Genomic DNA, 27,883 nt, shown 5'->3' with positions numbered 1-27,883 from the left:
TCGCAACGGGCGCCATTTCCCAAGCAAGGGCGGAAGGCGCTGCGCCCGCCTCGCCTGCACGGCGCCCGGGGGCGGGACTTCCCGTGCGCACTGGGGAGGAACTTCCGGCGAGAGCCGGAAGCACGGTCCTCCGTGGTCGGCGGAGGACTCGGCTGGTCCCCTGGTTCGTGTCCCGCGTTGCCATGGGCAAGAAGGACCGCGGAGACCGCGGTGAGGCGCGGGGCCGCGCCGCCCGCCCGTGTGCCAGCTTACGGGGACGTCTCCGCGAGCCCGCTGGGCAGGGCTGGGCGCGCTGGGCTGGCCCTCGGGGCGGGGGGACGCGGGCCGGGGGCCGTGCGGTGCTCACCCCCGTGTGCGTCCGCAGACAGGAAGAAATCCAAGAAGCGGCACTATGAGGAGGAAGAGGAGGAGGAAGATGACGGCCCTGGAAACGACCCTCAGGAGGCGGTGCCCTCCGCGGCCGGCAAGCAGGTGGACGAGTCGGGCACCAAGGTGGACGAGTATGGGGCCAAGGACTACCGGCTCCAGATGCCGCTCAAGGACGACCACGCTTCCCGGCCCCTGTGGGTGGTAAGCGGGCCTGGGACAGCGGTCCGGAGTGGAAGGACAGCATGCAGCCCCGCGCCCGGGCGTGCCCCGTGCCCGGACACCCCGTGCTAAGATGTGCAGGCAGCGCAGGACAGACAGCGTTTGCTATTTAGCAGTCTGTGCACCTTGTTTCAGAAGGGAAAACACTTGTTTGGCAGTCAGCTTGTGTGCCAAGTGAAAATAGATTATTTTTTTTAACCTAGAGCAAGTGTTTCTTGTAGCTTGCATTTTTTTTTTTAAGGTTTACATATTTTTACCTAAAAGGCAGATTGACAGGGAGAAGGAGACACAAAAATCCTCCCCAAATGGCCACAACGGCTGCAGCTGAGCGAATCCGAAGCCAGGAGCCAGGAGCCAGGAGCTTCTTCCAGGTCTCCCCTGTGGGTACAGGTTCCCAAGGCTTTGGGCCATCCTCGACTGCTTTCCCAGGCCAGAAACAGGGAGCTGGAAGGGAAGTGGAGCAGCTGGGATGTAAACTGGCACCCATATGGGATCCCAGGGCACGTGCAGGAGGAGGATTGGCCAATGGTGCTATCCCAGCAATAGTCAGTGTTCTGCCTTTAGTTGAAATCTCATAGAGGATCCTGGTAGCTCAACAGCAGCAGGGCCATTCCTTGTGCAGAATCCTCGTTGTGGGATGCAGCTTTTGACTGGAAATCTGCTTCGCTCCATTGCTGCGTATCTGCCCAGAGCCCCCGGCCCCACAGTTGTCAGCCTTTAACTCTATGGGCGAGAGTCCAGCGGCTCCCACAGCTCACTTGTGTCCTGTCTGCCGATGTTTCTCAGGCTCCCGATGGCCACATCTTCCTGGAAGCCTTCTCACCAGTGTACAAATACGCGCAGGACTTCCTAGTGGCCATCGCAGAGCCTGTGTGCCGGCCCACCCACGTGCATGAGTACAAGCTCACGGCCTACTCCCTGTATGCCGCTGTCAGCGTCGGGCTGCAGACCAGCGACATCACCGAGTACCTGCGCAAGCTCAGCAAGACCGGAGTCCCTGATGGGATTATTCAGTTTATCAAGGCAAGTAGGGGGCTGAGGCCAGCCCTGCCTCGCTGATGGTGGCCGTAGGTGGGGGTAGGCGCCCCTGGCAGCGTGTCAGATCAGCAGCTGTGCTCAGCGCGCTTCTCCCACTGTCTGCTCCTAGCCCTGGGGCCTAGCAGGGTGGGGCGTGGTTCAGGCCCCTTCTGGCTGTACTAGCAGAGACGCTGAGAGAGCTGTCCCGCTCAGGCCGTGTCACAGGTACTGTCAGTGAGGAGGCAGCTGCCAACAGGAAGCAAGCCTACCAGAAACCGCTTCACCTGGTTACCTCGGTCATAGGCGTCCATCCGCCAGAATTCTGAGAACGTCAGAGTAGTGGCTGCAGCCACCCCGGCTGTGGCTTCTGGTTTTGTCAGCCATAGTTGCCCAAGGCAGGTGCTGAACTCTCTTCAAGGCTAGATGGCTTGCCTTGAGACCAAGGCTGAATGTGCTCCACCAGGGAAAGTCAGGAGGACCTTCGGATGTTGAAGTGGGAATGGCAGGCGGTGGTTGTCGAGGCGTGTGCCGTCCTCAGGATGTGGCTGGTGGGTTGTGTTGCTCTGGGCTGATCTGAAGGGGGTTTGAGTCGCAGTCTGCCACTGCCTCCAAGCCCAGAGCGGCCACACAAGTGGGGACCCTGAGGAGAGTAGTGTCTTGTGGACCACAGGGGTGCCCAGGAAGAGGGACTCTTGCTTCACTGGATTGAGCCTGCTTTAGTGTCTTGGTGGGCCTCCACTCTTTTTTTTTTTTTTTAATTTAAATTTTATTTTTAATGTTCCTTTTTAACATTTTATTTTTCTTGGAAAGTCAGATATATGGAGAGAAGGAGAGACAGAGAAAAAGCTCTTCCATCTGCTGATTCACTCCCCAAGTGGCCGCAATGACCGAGCTGAGCCGATCTGAAGCCAGGAGCCAGAAACCTCCTCTGGGTCTCCCAAGTGGGGTGCAGGGTCCCAAGGCTTTGGGCCGTCCTCGACTGCTTTCCCAGGCCACAAGCAGGGAGCTGGATGGGAAGCAGAGCCGCCGGGATTAGAACTGGCACCCATATGGGATCCCGGCGTGTTCAAGGCGAGGACTTTAGCCGCTAGGCTACTGTACCGGGCCCGGGCTTCACTCTTGATTGGTAGTTGCTATTGGGGCACAGGTGTTGGTGCACGGTGGGATGGGGTGGGGGTAGGACAGCAGCCAAGGGTTTGGGTGGTGTTGAGATTTTCATGGCCACCATGCCACCTCTGCAGCTTCCTTCCTGGAGCTGGCCTGTGTTCTCTGCCACCAAGATCCTTACTTTGAATTTTATGTTTGTGGCAAACTGATTCTGTGCATCTACTATGTGCAGGCTCTGATCAGGGGGCTAGGGTCATGACCACTGTGAGCGTGGAGGGGATAGGGAAAGAGAGAGTGTGTCAGAGGGTGGTGAGAAGAGCAGTGGCTCGTGGGAAAAGCTCGGTGCAGACAGCCCTGGCTGTGTGGGGATTGCACCCCGGTTTTGGAGGTCAGCTAGGGGTGAGCATGTTCTGAGCGAGCTGCTTGTTGCTAATGTGACTGCTGTTGTATCTTCGTGCAGCTGTGCACTGTTAGCTACGGGAAGGTCAAGCTGGTCCTGAAGCACAACAGGTGAGACAGTGGGAGCTGCCCTCCCGGGGCCGCTCACTGCAGTACCGGGGAGGGACTGTGGGAAGGAGCCCATCTCCTCTCTGCCAGTGTCCCACTCGCTGGAGGCAAGGAGAAGTGGGAATTTATTTAGTGGTCACCATGTTCCCCACAGCAGCAGCAGCAGCAGCAGCAGTGCTGGGCCAGTCCCCTTCCTGTTGGACTCCCCAGGCTGTCCCTGCCTTTAGCTCCATACATCATGTCCCACAGGGCAGCTGCTCTGAGCTCAGATAGGGCAGAGGGTCGTGGGGAGGCAGAAAATGGGGCAAGTTAAGAATGAGGAAGCTACTAGTTCTAGACCATCTGGGGAGGGCAGTGGTGGAATCTTCTGGAGATGGGGGTGGTCCGTGGACACTTCCTTGCTCCCCTGCCTGCAGGTACTTTGTTGAGAGCTCCCACCCCGATGTCATCCAGCATCTTCTCCAGGACCCAGTGATCCGGGAGTGCCGCCTGCGGAATGCCGAGGGGGAGGCTGCCGAGCTCATCACGGAGACATTCACCAGCAAGTCCGCCGTATGTGGGCTCCTGGGTGCCCCGAGGGGCTGGGCACTTGTCATCACAGCTCTTGATTGGCTGCAGTCTGGCCCCTGTTGCCCTGCAGCCCTGCCATTTGCCCCCTGCCCACAGCTTCAGCCCTTGCCGCAGGGTTAAAGATGATGTGCCTCTCTCTTCCAGATCTCGAAGGCTGTTGAGGGTGGCGGCGGGCCGTCCACTTCCCGGGTGGCCGACGCACAGGGTAAATCGGACATCCCCACAGACCTGTTTGACTTCTATGAGCAAATGGACAAGGATGAGGAGGAAGAGGAGGAGACACAGACAGTATCCTTTGAAGTCAAGCAGGTGAGTGTCTCACTGGCCCTGTGGCCCAGCCCTGTGTGGGCTCCAGCACTTGGCTGTGTGAGCTGTTGTCCGGTGTCTGGAGGCCCCAGCGTCTACCGTCCTGATGGTGGGAGAGCCCAGGCAGCCCCTTGTTGGGCTGGGGGCTGGGACTGCTCCCTCCCCAAAGAGATGGGAGGGATAGCGCCTGACACTCAGGTTGGCTGGCCAATTGGATTTAATTTTGCAAGTTTAGTTGGGGTTGCTTTTCTGCGCTTTACAGTCTGAAATTGTACGAGGCTAAACAAGATGCGGAGTTTCAGCACTGGGCCCCTTAGCATGTGTGGTGTTTCGAGCCCATCCCGTCAGCTGACGAGCTTGTGATAAAACCACCTTCCAGGAGATGATCGAGGAGCTCCAGAAGCGCTGCATCCACCTCGAGTACCCGCTGCTGGCGGAGTACGACTTCCGGAATGACTCTGTCAACCCCGATATCAACATCGACCTGAAACCCACGGCCGTGCTCAGGCCCTATCAGGAGAAGAGCTTGCGGAAGATGTTTGGGAATGGGCGGGCACGATCCGGGGTCATCGTTCTTCCGTGCGGTAAGGGGCTGGGCTGGCCAAGGGTGTCCTGTCTGGGTCCGCTGGCCGCCTCCCTGACCACAGGGTCTGCTGGATGGGTGGTCCTGACCTCATTGTGCCTGCTAGGGCAATGAGTCTTACGAGGTACGCACTGGGAGGCTTCTTCCTGGACAGCTTCTGGCAGCGTTCAGTGCCAAGGAAAGGCAGTGGCAGCTCGCTTGGCACCCGTCTGAGGTCTTGTCACTGGGGTTGAGTGTCCATTCTTCAGGAGTGCTTTGGCTCCCAGATCATTCTGCACGTACATAGCGAGGTATCTTGGGCCTGGGACCCAAGTCTAAACGTGAAATTCCTGTGTGTCTCATAATGGCGTTGACGCACAGCCTGACGGTAATCCATACAGAATGTACTGCCCCTGTGCTTGCAGTGGGACCCTCGCAGGAGGTCAGGTGTGTAGGGTTTGTTGTCAGTGCATGGAAGGATCTTGTTTTGGAGCGCTGTGGATTTTAGATTTTTATATTGGGGTTTCTCAACCAGTCCTGTCATATCTTGGCCTAGGATTTTGGCCAGAGGCCGCACAGACACTCCCTAGGGGTTCTCCTTTGGACTTAGTGGAGACATAGTTTCCAGGGAAGGGGTCTCTCTGCCTCCCATATATATTTTTTAAAGACTTATTTATGTTTATTGGAAGATACACAGAGAGGAGAGACGGAAAGATCCTCCATCTGCTGGCTCACTCCCCAAGTGGCCGCAACAGCCAGAGCTGAGCCGATCCGAAGCCAGGAGCCAGGAGGCTCCTCTGGGTGTCCCACGCAGGTGCAGGGTCCCAAGGCTTTGGGCTGTCCTCTACTGCTTTCCCAGGCCACGGTCAGGGAGCTGGAAGGGAAATGGACCAGCCAGGATATAAACCACATCCATATGGCATCCTGGCGCATGTAAGGCAGGGACTTTAGCCACTAGGCTGCTGTACCAGGTCCCCATTATTTTTCTTAAGTTTGTTTATTTTAAAGGCAGAGCAGAACACACAGAGAAATAAGTAGAAAGATCCTCTATCAGCTGGTTACTCAAGTGCCCTTGCCAGCTGGAGCTGGGCAGGCTGAAGCCACACGTCAGGGACTCCGTCTAGGTCTTCCCCATGTATGACAGGGGTCCAAGTATTTGGGCTGTCATCTGCTTCCCAGGGTGCTGCTTAGCAGGAAGCTGGATTGGAAGCAGAGGTGAGGCGTGATCCCAAGTACTCCGATGTGGGATGCAGACATTGCAAACGGCAGCTTAACATGCTGCACCGGAGGTTCACTTCCAGGATGGTTTTTTAGTACTTTGGATTTTGTTGTTGTTGTTGTTTTAAAAGAGAACTCATTTTTTTTTTTTAAGATTTATTTTATTTTTATTACAAAGTCAGATATACTGAGAGGAGGAGAGATAGACAGGAAGTGGAGCTGCCGGGATTAGAACCAGCGGCCATATGGGATCAAGGCGAGGACCTTAGCCACTAGGCCACGCTGCCAAGCCCGAGAACTCATTTATAAATTTAATTATTTTTATTGGAAAGGCAGATTTACAGAGAGAAGGAGAACAAGAGAAAGAAGGTCTTGCATTTGCTGATTCACTTCCCAAATGGCCGCAACTGCCAGGGCTGGGCTGTTCTGAAGCCAGGAGCCAGAAACCTATTCTAAGTTTTCCATGCGGCTGTAGGATGGCCCAAAGCCTTGGGACCCTGTCCACATGCAAGGAGCTGGGTTGGGAAGTGGAGCAGCCAGGACAAGAATAGACATACCCGTATGGGATGCCAGCACCCTAGGATGGGGGCTTAGCCAGTTGAGCAACTGCACTGGCCCCTCCTTGTATTACTTTGACAGTAAGGGAAGGATGTGCCCTACTTTCTGTCTCGGTCTTCAGATGATTTGTGGTCTTGTGCTCAGAAGCTCCTGGGATTTCTCCTCTGTCTGCAGTAATCCTGTGCACGCTTGGTACTCTTCTTAGTCTTCGGCAGTAACATGCACACTTAGTACCCCTGAGTTCTCAGCCCCCACCTACTCTGACAATACCAGGTGTTTTTTACTGGCTCCTTCTTTGGCAGACTGTGTGCTAGGCACCTTTGCCCAGCAGCACCACTGTCTTGGGGTGACAGGCAAGGCATTAAAATGAGGATACCAGGAGTCAGTCCCCTCCCTGGTTTGTTTTGAGATTCCAACATTTAAACAAGAAGCAGGTGAAGGCCACCGGAGGCCCTGGTTCCCCAAGATTCTCACATGTATGAGGTGAGCATCTCTCCCGTTTCTGGAAGGGGCCGAGGCTGGGGTCCTGAGTGCCTCACAGTAGGCTTGGCAGAGTCAGCCAATGGTCCCTTGAGGCTGGCCCCAGGGTAAGGATCACCCTTTGGTTTGTCCTAGGTGCTGGGAAGTCGCTGGTGGGCGTGACGGCTGCATGCACTGTCAGAAAGCGCTGCCTGGTGCTGGGAAACTCGGCCGTGTCTGTGGAACAATGGAAAGCCCAGTTCAAGATGTGGTCCACCATTGATGACAGCCAGATTTGCCGCTTCACCTCCGACGCCAAGGATAAGCCCATAGGCTGCTCTGTTGCCATCAGCACGTACTCCATGCTGGGTCACACCTCCAAAAGGTCTTGGGAGGCCGAGCGTGTCATGGAGTGGCTGCGGACCCAGGAGTGGGGCCTCATGATCCTGGATGAGGTGCACACCATCCCAGGTGCGCCAGTGGGGGTGGGCTGGTATGGTGGCTAGCTGGGTAAAAAGCTTTTAGAACATTCTGAATCTTGGTAGGGTAAAGGTTTCTTTGGTCGTTGGCCCACAGCAGCCGTTTAGCAAGCAGTACTTTCTTTCTTCCATAGTTCTTGTTGCAGTTCACTGTACCCTTGGCTGTTGTGTGGTGATACGACGTAGGAGCCCTAGAAAGCTGTTGCAGTTGGGTAGCTGTGTCATTTGAAGGCTGAAGTACTGGTCCTTAGGGAATATGAGGTAGAAACCCTTCTCCAAGATTGCAAGCAAACCTTTTGCTCTTTTTTTATTATTTATTTTAAAAACAGAGAGACAAAGACATGTTTTCCATCTGCTATTCATCCCCTCAGTTGCCTGCAACAACCCTAGACTGGGCCAGGCTGCAGCTTCCAGGAACCAGGAACATATGCCCGCGTGAGCGGCAGGGACCCAAGTACCCGAACCATCACCGCTGCCCTGTAAGGTCCTCCTGAGCTGGAAGCAGTGCCAGGGCTCACACCCCGGCACTCCTGTAGGCATGCACACCTCCAAATGGTGACTCACCTGCCGTGCCGCAGATATAGGGTGGTCACTGGAAGTCCCGTGTGGCAGGTACTCTGGAAACCAGCTTGTGTTGACATTGCCAGAAGCCCCCAGTGCCACTCCTAGCATCCTCTCCTGGAGCTCTGTCTGCAGTGATACACACAGAGCTGACCATGTGTGTCTGCAGCAGCCCCGTCCATGACTGCAAGGTCCAGTGGCCATCAGCGGGCATGTGGAAAACCATGCCGAGGGCCCCTGTGGGATGCAGGAGCATATGGGGAACCAAGTAGTTAGGTGGCACATAAATGCTGAGGGCCCCACGGGAGGCCGGGCTGCTGCTGCCGCAAGGTCCTAAGTGGGGGGGGGGGGGGCTGTTGAGGAGGACACGTCGGAACGTTTGTGGGAAGTAGGAGAAGAGAAGTTTATTTTGGTGCAAACGTTTCTTGAAATTGCGTGAAGAGACTCCAGAAAGTTCACGGAAGATGCATATTGTAAGGAAAGCATGAGTGAATTTCAAAGTTATCTTGCACAAAAAGTGAAACTCAGTTTTCTCACGCCTTGACGCATCCTGGCTTGTGGCTGCTTTGAAAAGGCAGTGATAGGTGGAGCGAAGATGAACAGATGAACACCGCAGTGGTTGCTTAGCAGCGGATGGGGAGGGAGGACCGTGCAGGGAGCACATCAGGCACTCAGAGGTGGCTCCCGCTGAGTCCTGCTGGTGACGGGGCTCGGACAGCTGCACCTGTGCCACCGTCACAGCTCTCATACCCTGCCCCCGCCCCCTCCCTGTGTTGGCTTTGGCATACCGACAATGTGATAGTTAAAGGAAAAGGAGAAATGGTTAGGGGGAAGGTTGGCATTGGGTTTGCTCGGTGTGAACATGAGTGACCTAGAGAATCGCGTCCTGCACCAGAGTTTGGATCCGGTTCATTGGCGGCAGAGCCGGAAGCTGGAAGGACCCAAGGCCTTCTGCCCTTGTGTGTGTATCTGTGTGTCTTTTTCTGGTCCTGTTCACTCTGTTGCTTTGGTTGACTCCAGAACATTCAGGGTCTTGTAAACTCAAGGCCAAGCAACTCCCCAGCCCAGGGAGCAGCATCTGCTCAGGGGCTGCGTGCTGGGGAGTCAGTGACCGCTCAGCATGTCCGTGTGGGGTTAGAATGATGCCCCTCTGAGAGCCAGGTGCGGGTACCTGTGTCACTTGAGAGACCTCTTCAGAGAAGCCTTGTTGGCCACCATACTGGGAGGAAATGCGGATGAAAGTGTTTGCCTCTGCTAAGTGTTTTCTCTTGCTGGGCTCTCTCCACGACTGTCATTATTTCAGCAGGTATTTACTGAGAACCCGTGGTGGATGGGCATTGGAGACAAGGTGGGAAGGACAGGGCAGTGATTATGCTAATGAATATCAAATCACAACCATGACTTAAGTGACACAAACCAATACAAAAGAATGTATCCTGACTTGTTGACTGTCAGTTCAGAGGAGATGGACTTCTCTCTGATGATGGAGTCACACCTGTGGGTGCCGACAAGCTCCATCTTCCACAGGTGTGTGTCGAGCTGTCCGCTGCACAGGGTGAGTGTGTGTGACACACCCTTCCCTGGGATGGCTGTGGTGACTGTAGGAAGATGGAATCATCGTTCTGTCTGCTTTGCAGCCTAGATGACACCATGTGCAGGCAGGGTCCCGCCTCGCCATGTCTGTGGGTTGATAGAATTGCTAGGCTGTGCCTGGGGATGGCCTCCCCAGGGCCTGTGTTATCATTGTCTTGGCTGCTGTGTCCTTGTGACGGAGCGCGGTCTGCCATCCTCAGCTGCTGATTGTTGGAGCTGGTACAGCCTTTCTTTACCTGGGGTCAGCCCTGATGCTGGTTGTTCGTCTTCTGTGTGTCGCTGACGTTTGCGTGTGGTGTGTGTGTACAGACCGTGCCACTGTTTGTCATTTCACAGCTGTGAAAGTGGACAGAGACCTGGGTTGTCCATTCTGTCACATTACTGCTCTCGGATGTCTGGTTTGTGTGTTAGACTTTTTTCCCCTGCAGTTTGTTGTGTCTGTGTATTTGGGAAGTGTCTTTAGCCCTACTCTAATCACGTTGTAAAGGTAATCCCGACTCAGACATTTGCACTTACTTCCAAGTATTGGAACCCAGGGAAACCACAAGATAGGTCTTTTAAATGAGTGTCTCACACACTTGCATATTTACCTGATATGCCAAATCAGAGTCACAACATTCAGAAGAGAGAAAGTTCGTTGGCCAAAGAAAATCTGATTGATACAGTGTTGGGAGTGGTAAAGCAGTTGAAGCCTAGGTTTAGTGGTCATCTGGGCCCTGTTCTCTTCCTGGTTTCTGGGAAGATGTAGGGAGCTGGGTGGAGCTGGCTTCTTGGATTCCTCTCTGCACTCATGTCCCCAGCTGACTGCCCCAGGAGCTGGAGACAAGTTTCAGGGCAGCCAGCTCCTTGAGTAATTTGTAGTTAGTGATAGGTAAGCTTTGCAGGCCACATTCTCAGATGCCACCACATGTCTGCGCATAACTCAGCCTCTGATTGTGCATTTCTCCTGTCTTGGGCAGATGGTAAAAGGGAGGGGAAGGGATCTAGCTTTGTGATTCTTACCTGGAGTCAGGTGCCTGTGGCCGGAGGTAGAGGCCAGAGCTAAGTCACAAGGCCAGGTGTGCTTTGAGTGTGACCGTGCGTGTGCTTCCCTGCTCCCCAGCCAAGATGTTCCGACGAGTGCTCACCATCGTGCAGGCACACTGCAAGCTGGGCTTGACTGCAACCCTCGTCCGGGAGGATGACAAGATCGTCGACTTGAATTTTCTGATCGGGCCTAAGCTTTATGAGGCTAACTGGATGGAGCTGGAGAACAATGGTTACATCGCCAAAGTCCAGTGTGCCGAGGTAGCTGGGCCGGGGGGGTGGTCGGGCATTCAGGGTGGGCTCCCCCAAGTCTCCTGTGGGCTGACCTGGGTTGTTGCCACTTCACAGAGGATGGAACAGGATTCCTGTCTGAATCACACAGCACGAGAAGTAACAGTGCAGACCCTGGACCCGGCATAATAGCCTCGTAGCTAGGATACTCGCCTTGCATGCCCCGGAATCCCATGTGGGCTTCAGTTCATGTTCCGTCTGCTTCACTTCCCATCCAGCTTCCTGCTTGTGGCCTGGGAGAACAGTGGAGGATGTTCCAAGGCCTCTGTCTGTGTGCCTCTGTGGCAGACCCCAGGAGGCTTCTGGCTCCTGGCTCCTGGCTCCAGATCAGCTCAGCTCTGGCGATTGTGGCTGCTTGGGGAGTGAACCAGAGGATTGGAAGATCTGTATCTCCTTCTCTCTGTATATCTGTCTTTACAATGAAACAATCAATCTTAAAAAAGAAAGAGAGAAAGAGAGGAAGGGAGGAAGAAAAAAAGAATGCAGACCCCAGGCACCTAGTCCCTGGGCTCATGCTCCTTCTCTGTATGAACAAGCTCCTGGGCGTTCCCCTCCCAGGCTCCTCCCCCCCCCCCCCGGGAACCCTGGGAAATCTGTGTATGTAACCGCCCAGCATCAACAACCTTAGCAGTCTGTGGCCTCAACTGTTTTTTTCATAAGAACTCATTTTCTTTTTTTAAAGATTTATTTTTATTACAAAGTCAGATATACAGAGAGAGGAAGAGAGACAGAGAGGAAGATCTTCCGTTCGATGATTCATTCCCCAAGTGAGCCGCAACGGGCCGGTGCGCGCCGATCCGAATCCGATGCCGGGAACCTGGAACCTCTTCCAGGTCTCCCACGCGGGTGCAGGGTCCCAATGCATTGGGCCGTCTTCGACTGCTTTCCCAGGCCACAAGCAGGGAGCTGGATGGGAAGTGGAGCAGCCGGAATTAGAACCGGCGCCCATATGGGATCCCGGGCGTTCAAGGCGAGGACTTTAGCCGCTAGGCCACTCCGCCGGGCCCAAGAACTCATTTTCCTGATAGAATCTATGATACGTACCAGTCCAGGTGTATATTAAAATTGTGTCCAGAGGTAAGACCTCAAGAAGGAACAATAAGAACTCTGTCTAGCATCTTTTTTTAATGTTTTTGAATCCTTTTTTATCTTTTATTAGCATTATTATCATCATCATCATTTTATGATACAGTTTCATAGATCCCTGAGATTTCCCTTATCCCCTTTCCAATTCCTCCCACCCCCAAGTTCCCCTATATCGTTCCTAAAGCATAGTTCTTCATACACAGTCATATGTCCATAATTGCGGGCATGGACAATGGCAGAGAGTCCATCATCCTATTGTCATATAGTAGTAAACAGTTTCATTGGGAGTCCATCTTTAGTCTGAAAGTAGAGATGCATACTGCATTGTATCCTCACATCTGGATATGATAGTCTCCATAGTTACTGTACATCCCTTAAATGAAAAGCCACAAAACAAAATCAACAGGAAGAAAAAAGAAAGTAACAACACTATGAAGTTAAATAACATGCTACTGAATGCAACTAATGTGTCGCTGAAGAAATGAAAAATAAAATCAAAAACCTTCTTGAAGAAAATGATGCTACCGTATGATGAGTCATTGAACAATGAGAAAAAAGTGTTTTGAAGAGAGGAAACTAACAACAACAAAAAAATCAAAATGTATGAGATGTAGTTTCTGCTGATCTTTATTGGTGAAATATGTCTCCTTTAGGCAACAAATAGAAGGGTTTTGTTTTTTAATCCAGTCTATTAATCTATGATGTTTGAGCTTAAGTCATTTACATTCAGGGTTAATATGTATGGGTGGTACTTTTGTCCTGTCGTTTTAGCAATGGGTTGTTCATTGATTTAGTCTTCTGTTGTCATTTTACTGGGATGTTCTTCCCGTTTGCCTTTGGGTTTGGTGGGTGCTATTCCTCTTCTTTGTCAAGAGAATATCTTTAGGTATCCTTTGTAGGGCAGGTACATTCTTTTGACCTTTCTTGACTGTGGAAGAATTTTGTTTCATTTTCAAAGACAAAAGAAAGCTTTGCTGGATATGTTATCCTAGGCTGACAATTTTTTGCTTTTAGAATCTGGAATATGTCACTCCATCCTCTTCTTGCCTGTAGAGTTTCCTGTGAGAGATCTCCTACGAATTTAGTTAGTATTCCTTTATATGTCAATTGATTTTTTTTCACGTGCACATTTAAGGATCTTTTCCTTATGTTCAATTGAAGAGAGCTTGATAATCATGTGTCTTGGTGAAGATTGCTTTTGGTAAAGGCTGTTGGGAGATCTGTGGCCCTCCTGGATGTTGTTTCCCAAATCTTTCTCTAGATGAGGGGAATTTTCCCTCATTATTTCATTAAACACAGTTGTAAACCCAGTTTCTCTTTCTGCACCTTCTGGAACTCCCATAACTCTTATATTATGCCTTTTAATAGTGTCTTTCAATTCTTGAATACTTTTTTTGGCCTGATCCAGCTCTGCTTCCAGCTTTTGGTTTGTTTCCCCCGATGACAGGAAATATCTTCCAATTCTGAGATTCTTCTGCTTCCTTCATTCTGTTTTGGAGACTCTTTACTGTACTTTTAGTTTGCTCCACTGTATTCTTAATTTCTAATGTATTGGCTTTCTTTTGATTCATTTCCAGTGTGACATATTCCTTAAATTCCTGAATGCCAGTTTTACGTGCTTCTCTTTGTTGATAAGAAGCTTTGTAAGAAGTGTTTTGTACTCTGTATCCCCCATTTTCTCAATTTCTTCCTCAGTTAACTCTGAGATTGGCATAGAGTTTTGCTCCTTTGCAGGGGCGTCTTCAGTAATATTCATTGTGCCTTTGTCTCTTCTTTTGCTCTTGGTCATTGTACTTCTGGTTAGCAGAGTCTTCTCCTTGGGGCAGGTTTCTAAGCTGTGTCACCCACAGGTCTACAATGCAATTTTACTATTGCAGTTGGTACACAACTTTTTACTTGCAGCCACTTGTGCCACAAACTCCAGCGAGTTCCAGGTCTGGGTTCTTATGTCAGATTTCCACCGTGGTCTCCATAACCCCAGCTCCTGGCTCACCACTCTCCACCTCCTGTGATCCCGTGCTGAGGCTGCACTATTTTTTCTACAGCCTTTCTCCCACTTCCGGTTGAAGCAGGTCCCAGGATTAGGGAGACACCAGGTGTCCTATATAGCTAGGTTGTTGGTGGTGATAATCTTGCCGGAACTTGTTGGCCATTAGGTCTGGGTGCCACACAGACCTATTTTGACCCGTATAATGCCAAAGTTGGTATTATTTTCCTGTGGGACCAGTGCAGTGCCCTGTCTAGCAATTAAAATGGCTGCGGGATGGTGGTCTCTGTCCTGAGGGAGTGGAGAGGGGCTTCCTCACCCCTCCGTCATGCTCTCATCCTGCCACATTGAGAAACCGTTGCTGGAGACAGGAGGCCAGCATTCCTCTCCGTTGTCTCCTCTGCCTGCCAGGTGACCATGTTGTGGAGCTTGTATTTGCCTTGATTCATTGTTTTCTGTCAAGGGACGGATCCCACTGAGGTAGGTGTTTTTCTGTGGTGTGCCTTTCCTCGTTTTCTTTGCATCATTCCTCTGACCCATGTTAGTTATGACTCATCCCTTGAGTCTGGGATTAACACAATGTGGTCTATATTGGAATACTGTCCAGCAAGAGAAATGAATCTCTCCCAGTCTCTTCCACCCTCCCCTCTTTATTGGCTCTAATGATTACCCCCATCTGCTGGTTCCCTCCGCGTTTTCTCTGAGAACGTCAGGGGCTTGGTCACTGAAGCCTTGCTGCTGCCCCCTGCCTGGGTCTGCGTCATCGAGACACCACAGGTGTTCTGATGTGGGGCCACTGGGCCGCATGCCTCCCCTCAAGTTGTTTTTAAACAGATGTGTTGGAATATTATTTACACACCATGAAATTCACTTCTGAGTGAATTTGTGATTTTTTAGTACGGAGAGGACACATTGGAAACCCCAAACTCCACAGGTTGAAGCCTGATTTCCCCTCTTTCCATGTTTGCAGTTCCTTTCTCAGACATTGTGAGAAACTTGGCCATGCTGTATTCGTTCAGCCCTAGGGTATACACACAGGAATTTTAGACTTGCTAACCAATACCACTAATAAAAGCAAAGCTGAAGCTCAGCATCTGGTTATGATTCATTCTGTCTGTGGCCTGAGGGCATGGAGTCCAAATACCATGAAGAATCCTCAAAAAGTTCATGGAGTATAGTTCGTTTGTGAAAAAAAAAAAAATTGCACCAAAGTTAACTTTTAATTTCATTTCCCATGAACTTTTTCAAGTACCCCATACACGTCAGCTGTTTAGTTCTTTGGTCTCCTGTTTTCTCCCCCTGTGGGCTTTAGAAGAGAACGTGTGTGGTCCGCTTCATCTGTGTGTGTCTTCTTCCCTTTGGCTATCCCTGCACCCTTGTCCCGTGGCTGTCCTTAGTGGTTAGGTTGATTCAGTTCAGACCATGCTGTATTGTCCTCCATTGCCTTACCCTACCTGCCTCTGACTTTGAAACCATTGTTTGTGCCAGCCAAAAGGCTGGCTAGATGAGGGTTTTGTGGGTGAGGGTTGGGATCTGCAACACAGGAAGAGAAGGCCCCGCAACGCTTCATGGGAACCTGGCCCTGCAGGAAGCGTGTGCTGGTGTAGGGGCTGAGTAGGGGATTGCTGGCGCCCCTGATGTGAATGTGGCTGCCCTGGCTTGCAGTTGGTGTGAAAGTGATTCCGCAGGCATGACTGTGTGAAACTATGAAATGGGGCCCCAGTGCGATATCATAGTGGATAAAGTCTTCACCTTGCATGCCCCAGCATCCCATATGGGCACCAGTTCATGTCCTGGCTGTTCCACTTCCCATCCAGCTGCCTGCTTGTGGCCTGAGAAAGCAGTCAAGGATAGCCCAAAGCCGAGCCCCTGCACCCACGTTGGAGATCCCGAAGAAGCTGCAGGCTCCTGGCTTTGGATCCGCTCAGCTCTGGCCATTGCAACCACTTGGGGAGTGAACCAGCAGATGGAAGATCTTTCTCTCTGTTTCACCATCTCTGTAAATCTCTACCTTTTCAATAAAAATAAATAAATCTTTAAAAAAAGAAAAAAACTGTTAAATGATGGGCTTGCAGGAGTGTTCTGGGTTCAGTGTTGGCTTCTAGGTTTGGATTCACTTTGTGTGTGTGTGTGTGTTCTCATGGTTGTATTAAAAGCATGATCCTCATAGCATTGATTTTGTGTTTGGAATGTGAAGGGCTCCCGGTCAAGATATTTCGGCCTGCCCAATGATCCCTGGTTCTATCTGCCTTGCAGGTTTGGTGTCCGATGTCTCCTGAATTTTACCGTGAGTATGTGGCGATTAAGACCAAGAAGCGGATCTTGCTGTACACCATGAACCCTAACAAGTTCCGGGCTTGCCAATTTCTGATCAAGTTTCACGAAAGGAGGAATGACAAGATTATTGTGTTTGCGGACAACGTGTTTGCCCTCAAGGAGTACGCCATCCGGCTGAACAAGTGAGCACTGAAAGCTTGGCTTTCCGCGTCGAGGGGGCACAGGGTACCTGGCTGCGGCCTCCTGGGACCTCAGGCTGTGCCGCCGCTGTCAGAACCCAGGCCAGACAAGTAGGTGATGGGAGATGGAGTTAGAGCAGAGAAAGGAGGAGCAGCCTCCTTTAGCCCAGAGAGCTGGGGAGGAGCACTTCTTCATGGAAGTGCTGCACAGGGGTCAGCATCGGGAGTTCCAGGTGGGTAGTGATGAGCCGCTATGTCAGGGCCAGCATGGAAGGTGTGGGCACACACCTGGAGAGAACCTCTTGCAGATGCGTCCCCATACCTGCCAGGGGGAGAGGAAGCAGCCTGTGCTTCCCTAGACCTCAGGTGCTATGTCCCACAAGGTAGGGTGCTTGGTGAACACAGGTCGTAATCCTTTTTGTGAGGATGGTGAGGAGAGATCGACCAGCTTCTCTGTAGCAAGCCAGACGCTAGGTGCTAGAAATACTGTATGTCTGTTTTGTTTAATTCTCATCTCAACCATGTGAGACTTGACTCCCATTTTATATGAAGGAGAAAGATTGACTTTCTGGAGTAGGCCTGGTGGATAAGATCCTGCTTGGGACGATTGTGTCCCGTATTGGACAGAGAGCCCCCGTCTGCTAGGTCACTACCCCAGTGCCCCAGATAGCAGCCAACAGAGTCCAGGTCCTCCTTGATGTGAGTTGCAGGAACTAAAGCAGCTCATCACCCGCTGCCTCCCAGGGTGCACAGTAGCAGGACGCTGGAAATGAAAGTGGAGCTGGGCCTTGAGCTCAGGCACTCTGACAAGGGATGCAACACCGTAGCGATGAGGCCAGATGCCTGTCACCAACTCCTTTTGCTGGGTTTGCATTTACAATGATGAGCCCTCCAGGTAGGATCCATGAACCTCTCTGTTCTAATTTTCTGTTTGTCCAATGGGATCCCCCACCAGGCCATATCAGCCTGCTCTGCTCCAGCTGGCTGTCATCTGGGCTTCCCATGGACGTCACCCTGTGAGTTCTGTGGGCCTCTTGTGTGGCAGCCCCCATTTCCTGACTGTGGCTCACTTGTTTGATGGCGCACAGGCCCCGGTAGATCCCTGAGAGAAGGGATGGAGGGAAAGATGGCTGCTCGGCTGTGTACTCGAGCAGCAGCTGGGCTCAAGTCTGATGCTCTGCTGGTGATGCTTGTGTGCAGTCCTTCTTACAGAAGTCCCTAGGATCTCCTCTTTTTTTTTTTTAATTTGGAGTAAGTCTAGGATGGCCTTTTTTCTTTGGTTGTGGTAAGATTCAGGCCCTTCTATTTTCCTTTTTAAAAATGTTTTTATCTGAAAGGCAGATTGGAGTAAAAGAGAGAGACATAATTTCCAGTCTTCACTCCTCAAGTGCCTACAACGCCCAGGGCTGGGCCAGGCTGAAACCAGGAGCCAGGAAACCCACCCAGATCTCCCTCATGGGTGGCAGGAAGCCACGTCCTCGAGCCGTCACAGTTGCCTCTAAGGGTGCACATTAGCAAGGCTGCTGACTTGGAAGCGAAGCCCTCAGGCCTGGCAGGTGAACCTGGGCTTCAGGCATCCAGTAACCAGATGCCGCCCCGCTCAGGCCCCTTCCTTCTGGAAACTCGTGTCTCTCCCCCTGAAAATTGCTGTTTTTCTTTTCTTTGTCATCTTGTGTATCTTTTCTCTAATCTGCCTTTCTGGAATCTCTTCTGGTCAAATGTTAGATCTTCTGATCAACATGTTTTTTTATGTATATATATTTTTTCCTTTTTAAAAATATTGTTATTTTTTTTTTTTTACATCTTGTTGCCTTTCTTTTCTTTCAAGATTTATTTATTTGAGGGCCCGTGCGGTAGTCTGGTGGCTGGAGTCCTCGCCTTGTACACGCTGGGATCCCATGTGGGCACAGGTTCTAATCCGATAGTCCCCGCTTCCCATCCACTCCCTGCTTGTGGCCTAGGAAGGCAGTTGAGGACACCCAAAACAAAGCCCTGGGACCCTGTACCATTGTGGGAGACCTGGAAGAAGCTCCTGGCTGCTGGCTTCAGTTCGGTGCAGCTCCGGCTGTTGCGGCCTCTTGGGGAATGAATCAGCGGATGGAGGATCTTCCTCTCTGTCTCTCCTTCTCTCAGTACATTTCCCTTTCCAATAAAAAATTTTAAAATAATAATAAATCTTAAAAAAAAAGGATGTGTGACTTTAAAAAAAGATTTAATTATTTGAAAGGCAGAGTTGCAGAGAAAGAAGGGGATCTTTCATGCTCTGCAGATGGCTGCAGTGCCCTCCCCTGTGGGTACAGGGCCCAAGCCCTTGGGTCCCCTTCCGCTGCCTTCCCAGGCACATTAGCAGGAAGCTGGTTGGGAGACGGATCAGGTGGGCCTTGGATCAGTGCTTCTGTGCAGGATGTGGGCATTGCGCACTGCATAGCAACACTGGCGCTTACCTGGTTAGCTTATCAGCCTTCTCTTGAAACTTGTCTTTCCTTGAGTTGTTTCTTGCAGTGTCAGCAGGGTCTTCTCTCAGGCTCTGAATGAGTTTGAAGCTCCCTGTGGTGCCCTACACTGACTCCTTCAAGTTTTCTTTGTTTGAGCTTTATTTCGTTTATTTGAAAGAGTGACATATTGAGGGATCTTCCATCTACCGTGTCACTCCCCAGATATCCACATTGAGCAGGGCTGGGCCAGGAGCCAGGAAATCCTTCCAGGTCTTCCACATGGGTGATATGGGCCCTCACTTGGATCATTGCTGTTGCTTTGTTGGGTGCGTTAGCCAGGACTCCCAGCAATGTTCCAATGTGGGATGCCAGCGTTATAGACAGCATCGTAGGCTCAGCACACTACACCACCACCACACAGTCCCTTCAAGTTTTTGTGTCCATATTTTCTCCAGACCTTGCCACAGAATGACCAGGCCGACCAGGCTGTTGGAGCAAGAGCGTAGTGGCTGCTGCTAACTCTGGGCTGGCTGGTTTCTCTTGTCTCCTGGATGTCAGTATATGCTGAGGGAGAGAGGACTGGGAAATTTGAGTAGGGAGGGTATGCTTCCCTTTCAGTCTCACCTTTGTCCCCAGCTCTGCCCACTGCCCTCCTTGCTCAGCAGCCAGAGAGTGAGGCTGTAGTGTCCCGCCAGGGGCTGGGAGGCATGCCTGCTGCTGGAGCCAGGACCCTGCCCCTCGGGCACTCTGAGGCCACTGGGTACAGTCTCCACCTGGCTGCGTTCTGCATGGCCAGTTGCCTTGTTTTGTCCTGGGTTTCCCTAGCTCACTTATGTGCCTGCATGCATGTGTCTGTGTTATAGCTTCCAGAATGTTTCCCACCACTCTCACCTGGGATTTCTGCTTTTGTCTTTGTGGATTTGGGTCCTCTTCAGTCTTGTGTGATCACATTAGTGCCAGTTCTGGCAGGGCGGTGTCCCAGATGACCACTGTTTTCTTCTTCACCCCCTCTTCTACTGCAGACTCCTGCCAGAACCTTCTTGGAGCCTCTTCAGGCCATCATCTCTAGCCACGTTTGAAATAGCAGGGGCCAGGTGCTTGGCTGCGGAGATGCTAATGTCCCTGGCGGTGTGGACTCTGAATCAGCCTGGCCACATAAAGGGCCCCAGACCATGGCGCTCTCATGGGCCAGCAGGAGAATTACAGCATTTTACTTAGCACCTTTTTCTATACCTCTGGCTTGCTTAAAAAAATAAACAATAATGTTTATTTGAAAGGCGGAGTGACAGAGGGAGAGATGCAGGGAGAGATCTTCCATCTATTGGTACTTCCCATATGGCCCTAGCAGCCAGTGCTGGACCAGGCTGAAGCCAGGAATCAGGAACTCCATCTGAGTCTCCAGGGTAGGTGGCAGGGACCACCAGGCAGGGTCCCGGCACTCCCATATGGCATGTGAGCACATGGCTTCCCCTGCTGTGCCACAGCACCAGCCTCCATGCCTGACTGCTATGGAGGCCATTCAGGTGTAACAGAGCCCTTATTTATCTTGCTTCTTACCTTAAAGTGGTTCTGTGGGTCGTGAACCTGCTGCTTTCTTAGCCTGTGACAAGTGCTGCTATGTGTGTAGGGGGCCAGTCTCAGCAGCTGGCTCCTGCTGGCCTCACTGAGGCAAGAGAGGCTGCCAAGGTCCCTGGCAGAGTGGAGGTACTGGGCAGGGGCCCCTCTTCCTCGCCTTGGGGATTCTGTGGCCCTGGGGGTGTCACTGAGCTCGCTCACAGAGCTGCCACTACCTGCCGCAGCATCTTGTGCCTACCCATTATAGAGGACTGCCGAGTGTTTGGTTCCTAGAGGATGGTTACCCTGTATTGTGTGCTGTCTGGGGGCATTTTCTAATAATGGAAATAGTAAGAAAGAACCATCTAGAAACCTAGTATCAAAGGCTGTTCTACTGAGTGATAGCATGCTGCTTGTAGAAAATGGTGAGTTGTGTGGTGTTCTGGATGCCTAGTACCAAAAAGGGCAGCCCACAGCTGGGCTGCCCAGAGCCAGTCAGCCTGGGTAACTTTGAGGAGCAAGAAAAACAGCAGTCCTGGGCCCCTCACTGACACTGCCTAAGGCCTCAGTGGGTATAGGTGGTGGGCAGCCCCAGGCAAGCTCTGTGCCCTTGAGTTCTACGCCCTGGATGGAGCGCGAGGCGGTGGTAATGGGGGGAATGTGTGCTCTCTGCCCCAGAACTCTAGGTGGTGGGCTCATCCCACACAGAGTCTGTGCCCTGGAGATCTGGGCCTTAGTTCCCTAGGAGCAAACTGGGAAACATGAAACCTGCTATTTCACAGATTTTGTTTCTTTTCTTTTTTTACGGTTTGTCTATTTATTTGAAAGGTACAGTGAAGGGGGTGGAGTAGAGAGAAAGATCTTGTACCTGCTATTTCATTCCCCCAGATAAGCACAGCAGCCAGGGTAAGCCAGGATCTGTCAGGCCGAAGCTGAGAGCCAGGAATTCCTCCAGGTCTCCCAAGTCCCTGGGCTGCGCTCCACTGCTTACTCAGCTCCATGAGCAGCCGGGACTGGGACCACTGCTCTGATGCAGGTTCTGGATCAGAGGCAGCAGCTGAGCATGCTCAGCCCTGACGCCAGCCCCGTCTTACACTCCTGAGGCATACTGAGGGTACGGAAGGAATTTACTTACTTAGCATCATGCCAAGCCTGGCACCTGTCCTGTGTGCATCATTGCCGTTACGCTGGCTAGCCGGGGACACCAAGCCTAGCACGTGCCAGGGCAGGAGATAGGGCTATGGCCTTCCCAAGGGCCATGGTGTGGTTGTTGTGCGCCAGACAGGGAGTCTGTGCTGTGTTGGCGGGAGCCGTGCAGATAGGTGATAGGCTGAGGGTTCCTGTCCACTTCCTGCCCACTACTACCTGGAGACCACTGCATGTTAGCCTTCAGCTTGGACAAGGGAGGGGGCAGTGTGTTCTGCACTGCTCCCGTTGGTCTTCCTGAAGGCTGGCAGTTCTCCTTGTATGGATACAAGCATGTCACAGGGAACAGTGCAGTTGAAAGAGAAGACGTAGTACAGGAGGGGATCCTGCAAAGGGGAGGAGCTGCGGCCATGGTCCCTGGCCTGTGACTTCGTGGCGTCTGGTGTGCGGGGTGGCCGAGGGCATTTTGAGAGAGCCTTGCCGAGCACTGCTCCCCTCTGCCGCAGGACTGTGACTGTCCTAACCTGGTCTCACTCTTTCTCAGGCCTTATATTTATGGACCCACCTCCCAGGGGGAAAGGATGCAGATTCTGCAGAACTTCAAGCACAATCCCAAAATCAACACCATCTTCATATCCAAGGTCTGTGTGGCACACAGGTTAGGGGAGGCCTGGGGGCCGGACAGTGTGTTCAGATTTGTAGATTCCTCTGCCCGGCTGTATTGGTATTGCCACCTACCTGTCTTTGGGGGTGGGGGTGAGGATCTGCCGCTGTGTAGTAGAAGCAGCTGATTTAGGATTTGTGTGTCTGTTAAGGCTCTTTGCTGGCTTGGGTTTTCCCCACTTATTTTAGAGATTGAAGAATTTTAAATTGTATTTTCTTTCTTAAAAGATCAGAAGTTAACAAGAGTAGACATTGGTCTGAGATTGTCTACGTGGCACTGGCCGTGTCCACCCCAGCCCCAGAGGTGCCCAGGAGTGGGTGGCAGCATCAGCACACACTGTTGCAGACCTGGCTTAGGGTGGCACTGCCCTGCCTGCAGTGGTGGTGGGCCTGGAGCTTGAGATCAGTCTCCAGATTGAGATAGCCCTGAACTGAGACAGCCAGGCAGCTAGAGCCAGACACTCCCTCCCTGGCAGGGTCGCTGAGCACTGGCCACTGCCAGAGTCCACTTGTCCCACAGGGGCCACTGCTGCTCTCTGCCATCACGTCGGACAGTGGAGTACTCTGTGCACACCTGTTTCTATGTGCAGCCCTACCCACCAGCATGGTGGACTTCGCTGAGACAAGAAGTGCTGGGTCAGTGGTACCAGGTCTGCTTCCGGGTGGCCCAGAGAACTCCAGGTCCTCCTGAGGCCCCGTGCCTACCCTTGGCCTGCAGCAAAAGGCCCCGGGCCAGGACAGGAGGCGGGGCTGTAACTGCACCTGGCCTGCAGCAAAAGGCCCCGGGCCAGGACAGGAGGCGGGGCTGTAACTGCACCTGCAGGCCAGGCCACCTTCAGGCCTGGGCCAGCTGTGTCCTGTGTGAACGCCTGTCCACACTCACTGCTTTGTGCTTTCTGTAGGTGGGTGACACATCGTTTGACCTGCCAGAAGCCAACGTCCTCATCCAGATTTCCTCCCATGGGGGCTCCAGGCGGCAGGAGGCCCAGAGGCTTGGGAGGGTGCTCCGAGCTAAAAAAGGTAAAAGGCAGCTGGCTGCGGGTGAGCCGAGCCGGCCAATCCTCTGGGTGAGGAAGAGGGCTGAGCCTGGGTGGGCCTGACTGAGGAGACTCAGGAGAGAAGATGGGAGCCCCCAGCCCTCTGTGTGTCTCACGCGTGGGGAGTTCACACGTGAGTGTCTCCCTTGACTGTGCTCTCAGCTGGAAGGTGGTGCTGGGAGGAAGGGGCGGAGCTTGATGGTATAGACATGGGAGGGCTACCTGTGGAAGCAGGTGGCTAGGAGCCACCCGCAGAGGTGGGGTCAGGAGGAAGGGAAGTTTGACAGGAGTAGCCTGGGCAACAAGACAAGTAACAGCATCTCTCTGCTGTGGCTCCCTTGGTAGAACTGGCAGGCGGGCAGCAGGGCCCCCAAGGCTTGGGCTGAGGAGGGCAGCAGGGCCCATAAGGGTTGGGCTGAGGAGAGTCAGGCTTCCTGCACCCGGTAACTGTGGTAACAGGGTCTCAAGTGCCATTGTGGGGTACTCCAAGGACAGCGACTGATGTCGATGCCGGGGGTGATAGGCCACGGATGCAGGCTTATCTGAGACATCTGGATTGTGGGTGGTTGGAAATGGCGAGGTTAGTGGACCCCACCTTACTCGGGCATGTCCAGGAGGCAGTGGCAAGGCTGTCTGTGAAGTGGAGCAGGGCTTGGGTACCGATCAGCTGCGTGGCCTCAGACAAGTTGTTTGTTCCTCTAAACCTCAATTTTCACGTTGAAGTGGGGATGACCGTGTTATCAGCCTCACAGGGCTGTTGGAAAGGTGAGCTGTGTGGACCACAGCATCCTGCTGCTGTTAGAAACCACTCGCAGAGTGATTCTCTGCTTATTCCTTAGCCTTTATGAAAGAAACAAATCTGGGAAACTCTTGAATGTGGTGACAATTACATTTTCTTACTCAGATGTCTTTGAGATCAGTTGCCTAGTCCCTTCCTTTGCTGCTGTTGGCTCTGGGAAGCAGCTGGATCTAACCGCAGTGTGCACCTGCCTCGTGTCCTGACATCTGAGCTGGGACGCAAAGGGTTCAGGTTTTCCTGAAGGACTCGTATGCTCTGCCCTGGTTTCTGTAATAACTCTCCCTATTACGGAGGTTTTTTCCCCCAGCAGTTTTGTTGAGATAAAATTGAGTAGTATACAGTATACACCTGCTTTGCTTCAGGTGTGCAACTCAGTGGCTTTTAGAATGTTCACGAAGTGGAGCCATTATCCCAAGCATCAGGATCTTCCCGTCAGCCCCAGAGAGGAATCCTGCCCATCAGCAGTCGTGCCCAGCTTCCCTTGCTCCCGCCCGCAGGCCAAGGGGCCTGCCACCCGCTTTTGTGGCTGCCTGCCTGCTCTGGACCTGTCCTGAGGGGAGGCCATCTGTGACCGACTGCTCTGTCCAGCATCATGTCTTCAGAAGGACTCTCCGTTTTGTGTCAGTATCTCACTGGCATGCTTTTCTTATTTATTTGAGGGAAGGACAAAGAGAAAGAGCGCCTGTCTGCTGGTTCACTCCCCAGTGCCTGTGAAGGCTGGAGCCGGGCCAGGGCTGAACCCGGATGCTGGGAGTGTGGATGGCAGGAAGGATAGGTGCCACACCCCTCAGGGCATGCATCAGAAGGCCTAACAGGAGAGGTCAGCCTCGGGCACGGAGCCGGGCACCCTGCCGCGGGACACAGCATCAGAGCTGGCAGGCTCAACACCTGTAACAGACCACTGCATGGACCTACCACATTTTACCCCTTCATTTGTTGGTGAACAGTTAGATTGTTTGTACTTCTTGCTCTTAGAATAATGCAAACCCCTGTATGGATTTGTTTGTGGTTCTCATGGTTTTGCTTGAGTGAGTTTGCCTGGAGACCCCCTGCCCGCCTGGGCTGGCTAAGTACTTGAGGGCTCCCGGTGCATGTTGGTCCACATTGACTTCCGTGTGGGTCTGTGTGTCTGCCTGATGACATGGTGCTGAGTGTCCTGGGAGCTCCCTGGCCACTGGCTGTCATCTGGAGAAATGTCTGCTCATGCGCTCTGCCTGTTTTAGTTATTGGTCTCGTTGCTGAATCATGGTACTCGATTCAGGCTCTGCCTTGAACGGCGACTTGGCAAATACATTCTCATTCTGAGATTGTCCCTTTTCTGCCTTTACTGTGTGCTTAGCATGCAGGGTGATGATGAGCCATTGCCCATAGAACAGCCCATTTCAGCGCTCACCCCTGCATCTCGAGGCTCCTGGCACTCGTGACTGCCCCCCCCCCGGCAGTGCTGGGCCCTGTAGCTTGGGGCTCTTGGCCCTTGTGGCTGCCGCTGCTGCCCTGATTCCTCTCTCCTCCCCCCACAGGTATGGTCGCAGAGGAGTACAATGCTTTCTTCTACTCGCTGGTGTCTCAGGACACACAGGAAATGGCGTATTCGACCAAGCGGCAGAGGTTCCTGGTGGACCAAGGATATAGCTTCAAGGTTGGTCAAGCTAGGACCGGGTCTCTTTTGGTGCCCAGGAGTGGGAACCATCAACACTGACCTGGTTCACTGGAAGCCTCATGGGACACACGGGCTCCCAGGCCCTGGAGTTTGTGACCCTCTGTAGGCTGCTGCCTTGCCCGGTGCTGCCTTTGTATCTCTGTGGCTAGCCCTACACTGAGACACAGTTAAAGCCTCTCATGCGGGTGGAGGCCAGGACACCTGGGCTCTGAGCTTGCCTTGAAGGATACGCACCATGTAAAGCTGGGCTGGTCTCCCATCAGACCTTCCTCTGGGAGTTGTCCCTTCCCTAACATTCAAAGGAAGGCAGCTGAGCGGCAGGGGCAGGGTGCCGAGCGCCATCAGCCCAACTTTCTGCAGGGAGGCAGGTCTGACAGTGAGTTATCCCGCCGCAATGAAAGCCCAGTCCCCAGCATGCTGCCCCCATGCCCTTTTGGAGAATACCTGGTCGATGCATTCTGGCATGCAGATGCTGCCAGCCCTAGGTGCCCTCCAGTACCTGCTGCCTTTGCCTGGTGCAAGGTGGGGGCCTTGAGAGCCCCAGGACTCCTGCTTGGCTGTGCATGACCATCAGGGTCTGCATACTGGAGCAGGGTGCCTTGCGCAGCTGCCCTGGCACTGTTGGCCACCCTCCCGCCCGCCCGCCTGCGGGGGCTGAGGGACACAGGAAGGGGACACCTGTTGGCTTGGGCTTCACAGGTGATCACGAAGCTGGCGGGCATGGAAGAAGAGGAGTTGGCATTTTCCACCAAGGAGGAGCAGCAGCAGCTCTTACAGAAGGTCCTGGCTGCCAGTGACCTGGACGCCGAGGAGGAGGTGGTGGCGGGAGAGTTCGGAACCAAGTCCAGCCAGGTGAGTGAGGAGGCCCCAGTGGCAAGCTCCTGGGGGCAGGCTTTTCCCACTCACATGTGCACCCAAATGGAGGCTGGGGAGCCTGGCAGAGCAGGAAATAAGACACGGGCGCCCAGCGAGGGGCTGTTGTCCCTTCAGCCTGGAGGCCTGGTCCCCAGTGACACCCAGGGTGGCCTCCTGCTCTGACAAGTCCTGGGGTGACGGGTAGGCCCCTGCTCAGAGGCTGAGGAAGGCTTCATTTCAGCTGTCCCTGTGTAAGGGGCCCTGGCCATGCTCTGGGCTCAGCAGTGTGACCTTGAGGAGCACCTAACTGTCCACCCTGATCTCCTGGGGAGGGCCCGAGTGCTCCCCAGGACTTTACTGAGGTGCCTGCACAATGACCACGGAGGGACAGGAACTCCCTGGGATGGCTGAGCTGCCTGAGGTGCAGGCGCCGGGTGCTGCCCAGGACTTTCTGGAAATTGCTGAGTGTCAGAGAGGCAGAGTCGCATATGGTCACACCAAGGCTATCTTTTATCTTTGTCCTGTGTCCCACAGAGCAGGGATCTGAGACAACCTCCTCTTCCCCATGAGCCACAGCCCCTCTGGCAGATGAGGCTAGAGGAGGTCATACTGGTGCTTGGCACTCGTGGGCAGGCAGCGTGGCTGTGGGTCACGGAACCTGTTGAGTCCCCAGGGGTTTCCCAGACACTGCTGATCACTGCCCTTCCCACAGGCGTCTCGCCGTGTCGGCAGCATGAGCTCTATGTCCGGGGCTGATGACACCGTTTACATGGAGTACCACTCCTCGCGCAGCAAAGCCACCACCAAGCACGTGCACCCACTCTTCAAGCGTTTCCGGAAGTGATGCAGCGCGGCCCGAGCCTTTGGGGTTAAAGCAGTGGCAGGGACTCTGGCGTATGTACAGATATGTGGTATGTGAGGGATATTTATCTCCGTGTCCTGCGGAAGCATAAACAGTTTTTTTCCACTCACGTCTCTGGCCTGGCTTGTGTCCTGGTAACACTCACCCGGAGCTTCTGGGCAGACATGCCCCAAGGTGGAAGAGCTTAGATGGGACAGGCCTGAGATCCTGAGGGGCCGCCCAGCGGTTCAGCCCAGGCGTGCTGCAGTGCCCTGTGCCCACTCAGTGCTGCCCAGTTCAGGCCAAGCGTCTAGCCTTCACAGCCTGCTCTGTGGAAGACACCATGCCTTGCGCGGTATCCAGCAGCCCCAAGAGCATCCTTCCTTCAGAAGCTGCTTTGCTCCGGGCGCTGGAGGGTCCTCCCCCAATTCCTGCTCCCAACACGGTGTAGACACTGACAGGTGGCTGACCCTGTGTCCAGCAACAGTGTTCCTGGCTGGTCACTCTGTCCCACCCCTCCTT

The 27,883-nt window shown here is 53.2% G+C and overlaps 1 protein-coding gene across 1 annotated transcript; it reads left to right on the top strand.

Annotated features, from left to right (window-relative positions):
• The first annotated feature begins 60 nt into the window (after nucleotides 1–60).
• Nucleotides 61–27,488, top strand: ERCC3 (ERCC excision repair 3, TFIIH core complex helicase subunit). The gene is made up of 15 exons (XM_004589317.3): nucleotides 61–210; nucleotides 365–570; nucleotides 1,375–1,611; nucleotides 3,173–3,222; nucleotides 3,636–3,771; nucleotides 3,934–4,098; nucleotides 4,475–4,679; nucleotides 7,049–7,363; nucleotides 10,628–10,812; nucleotides 16,172–16,374; nucleotides 22,051–22,147; nucleotides 23,072–23,189; nucleotides 25,526–25,644; nucleotides 26,365–26,517; nucleotides 27,233–27,488. Exons 1-15 carry the CDS (start codon nucleotides 183–185, stop codon nucleotides 27,362–27,364), a joined length of 2,349 nt encoding a protein of 782 aa, XP_004589374.2. The 5' UTR covers nucleotides 61–182; the 3' UTR covers nucleotides 27,365–27,488.
• Nucleotides 27,489–27,883: the final 395 nt, after the last annotated feature.

This window comes from Ochotona princeps, chromosome 5, assembly GCF_030435755.1.
Source record: "Ochotona princeps isolate mOchPri1 chromosome 5, mOchPri1.hap1, whole genome shotgun sequence".
Classification (NCBI taxonomy): Eukaryota; Metazoa; Chordata; class Mammalia; order Lagomorpha; family Ochotonidae; genus Ochotona; species Ochotona princeps.
This window is presented reverse-complemented; position numbering and strand designations above follow the sequence as displayed.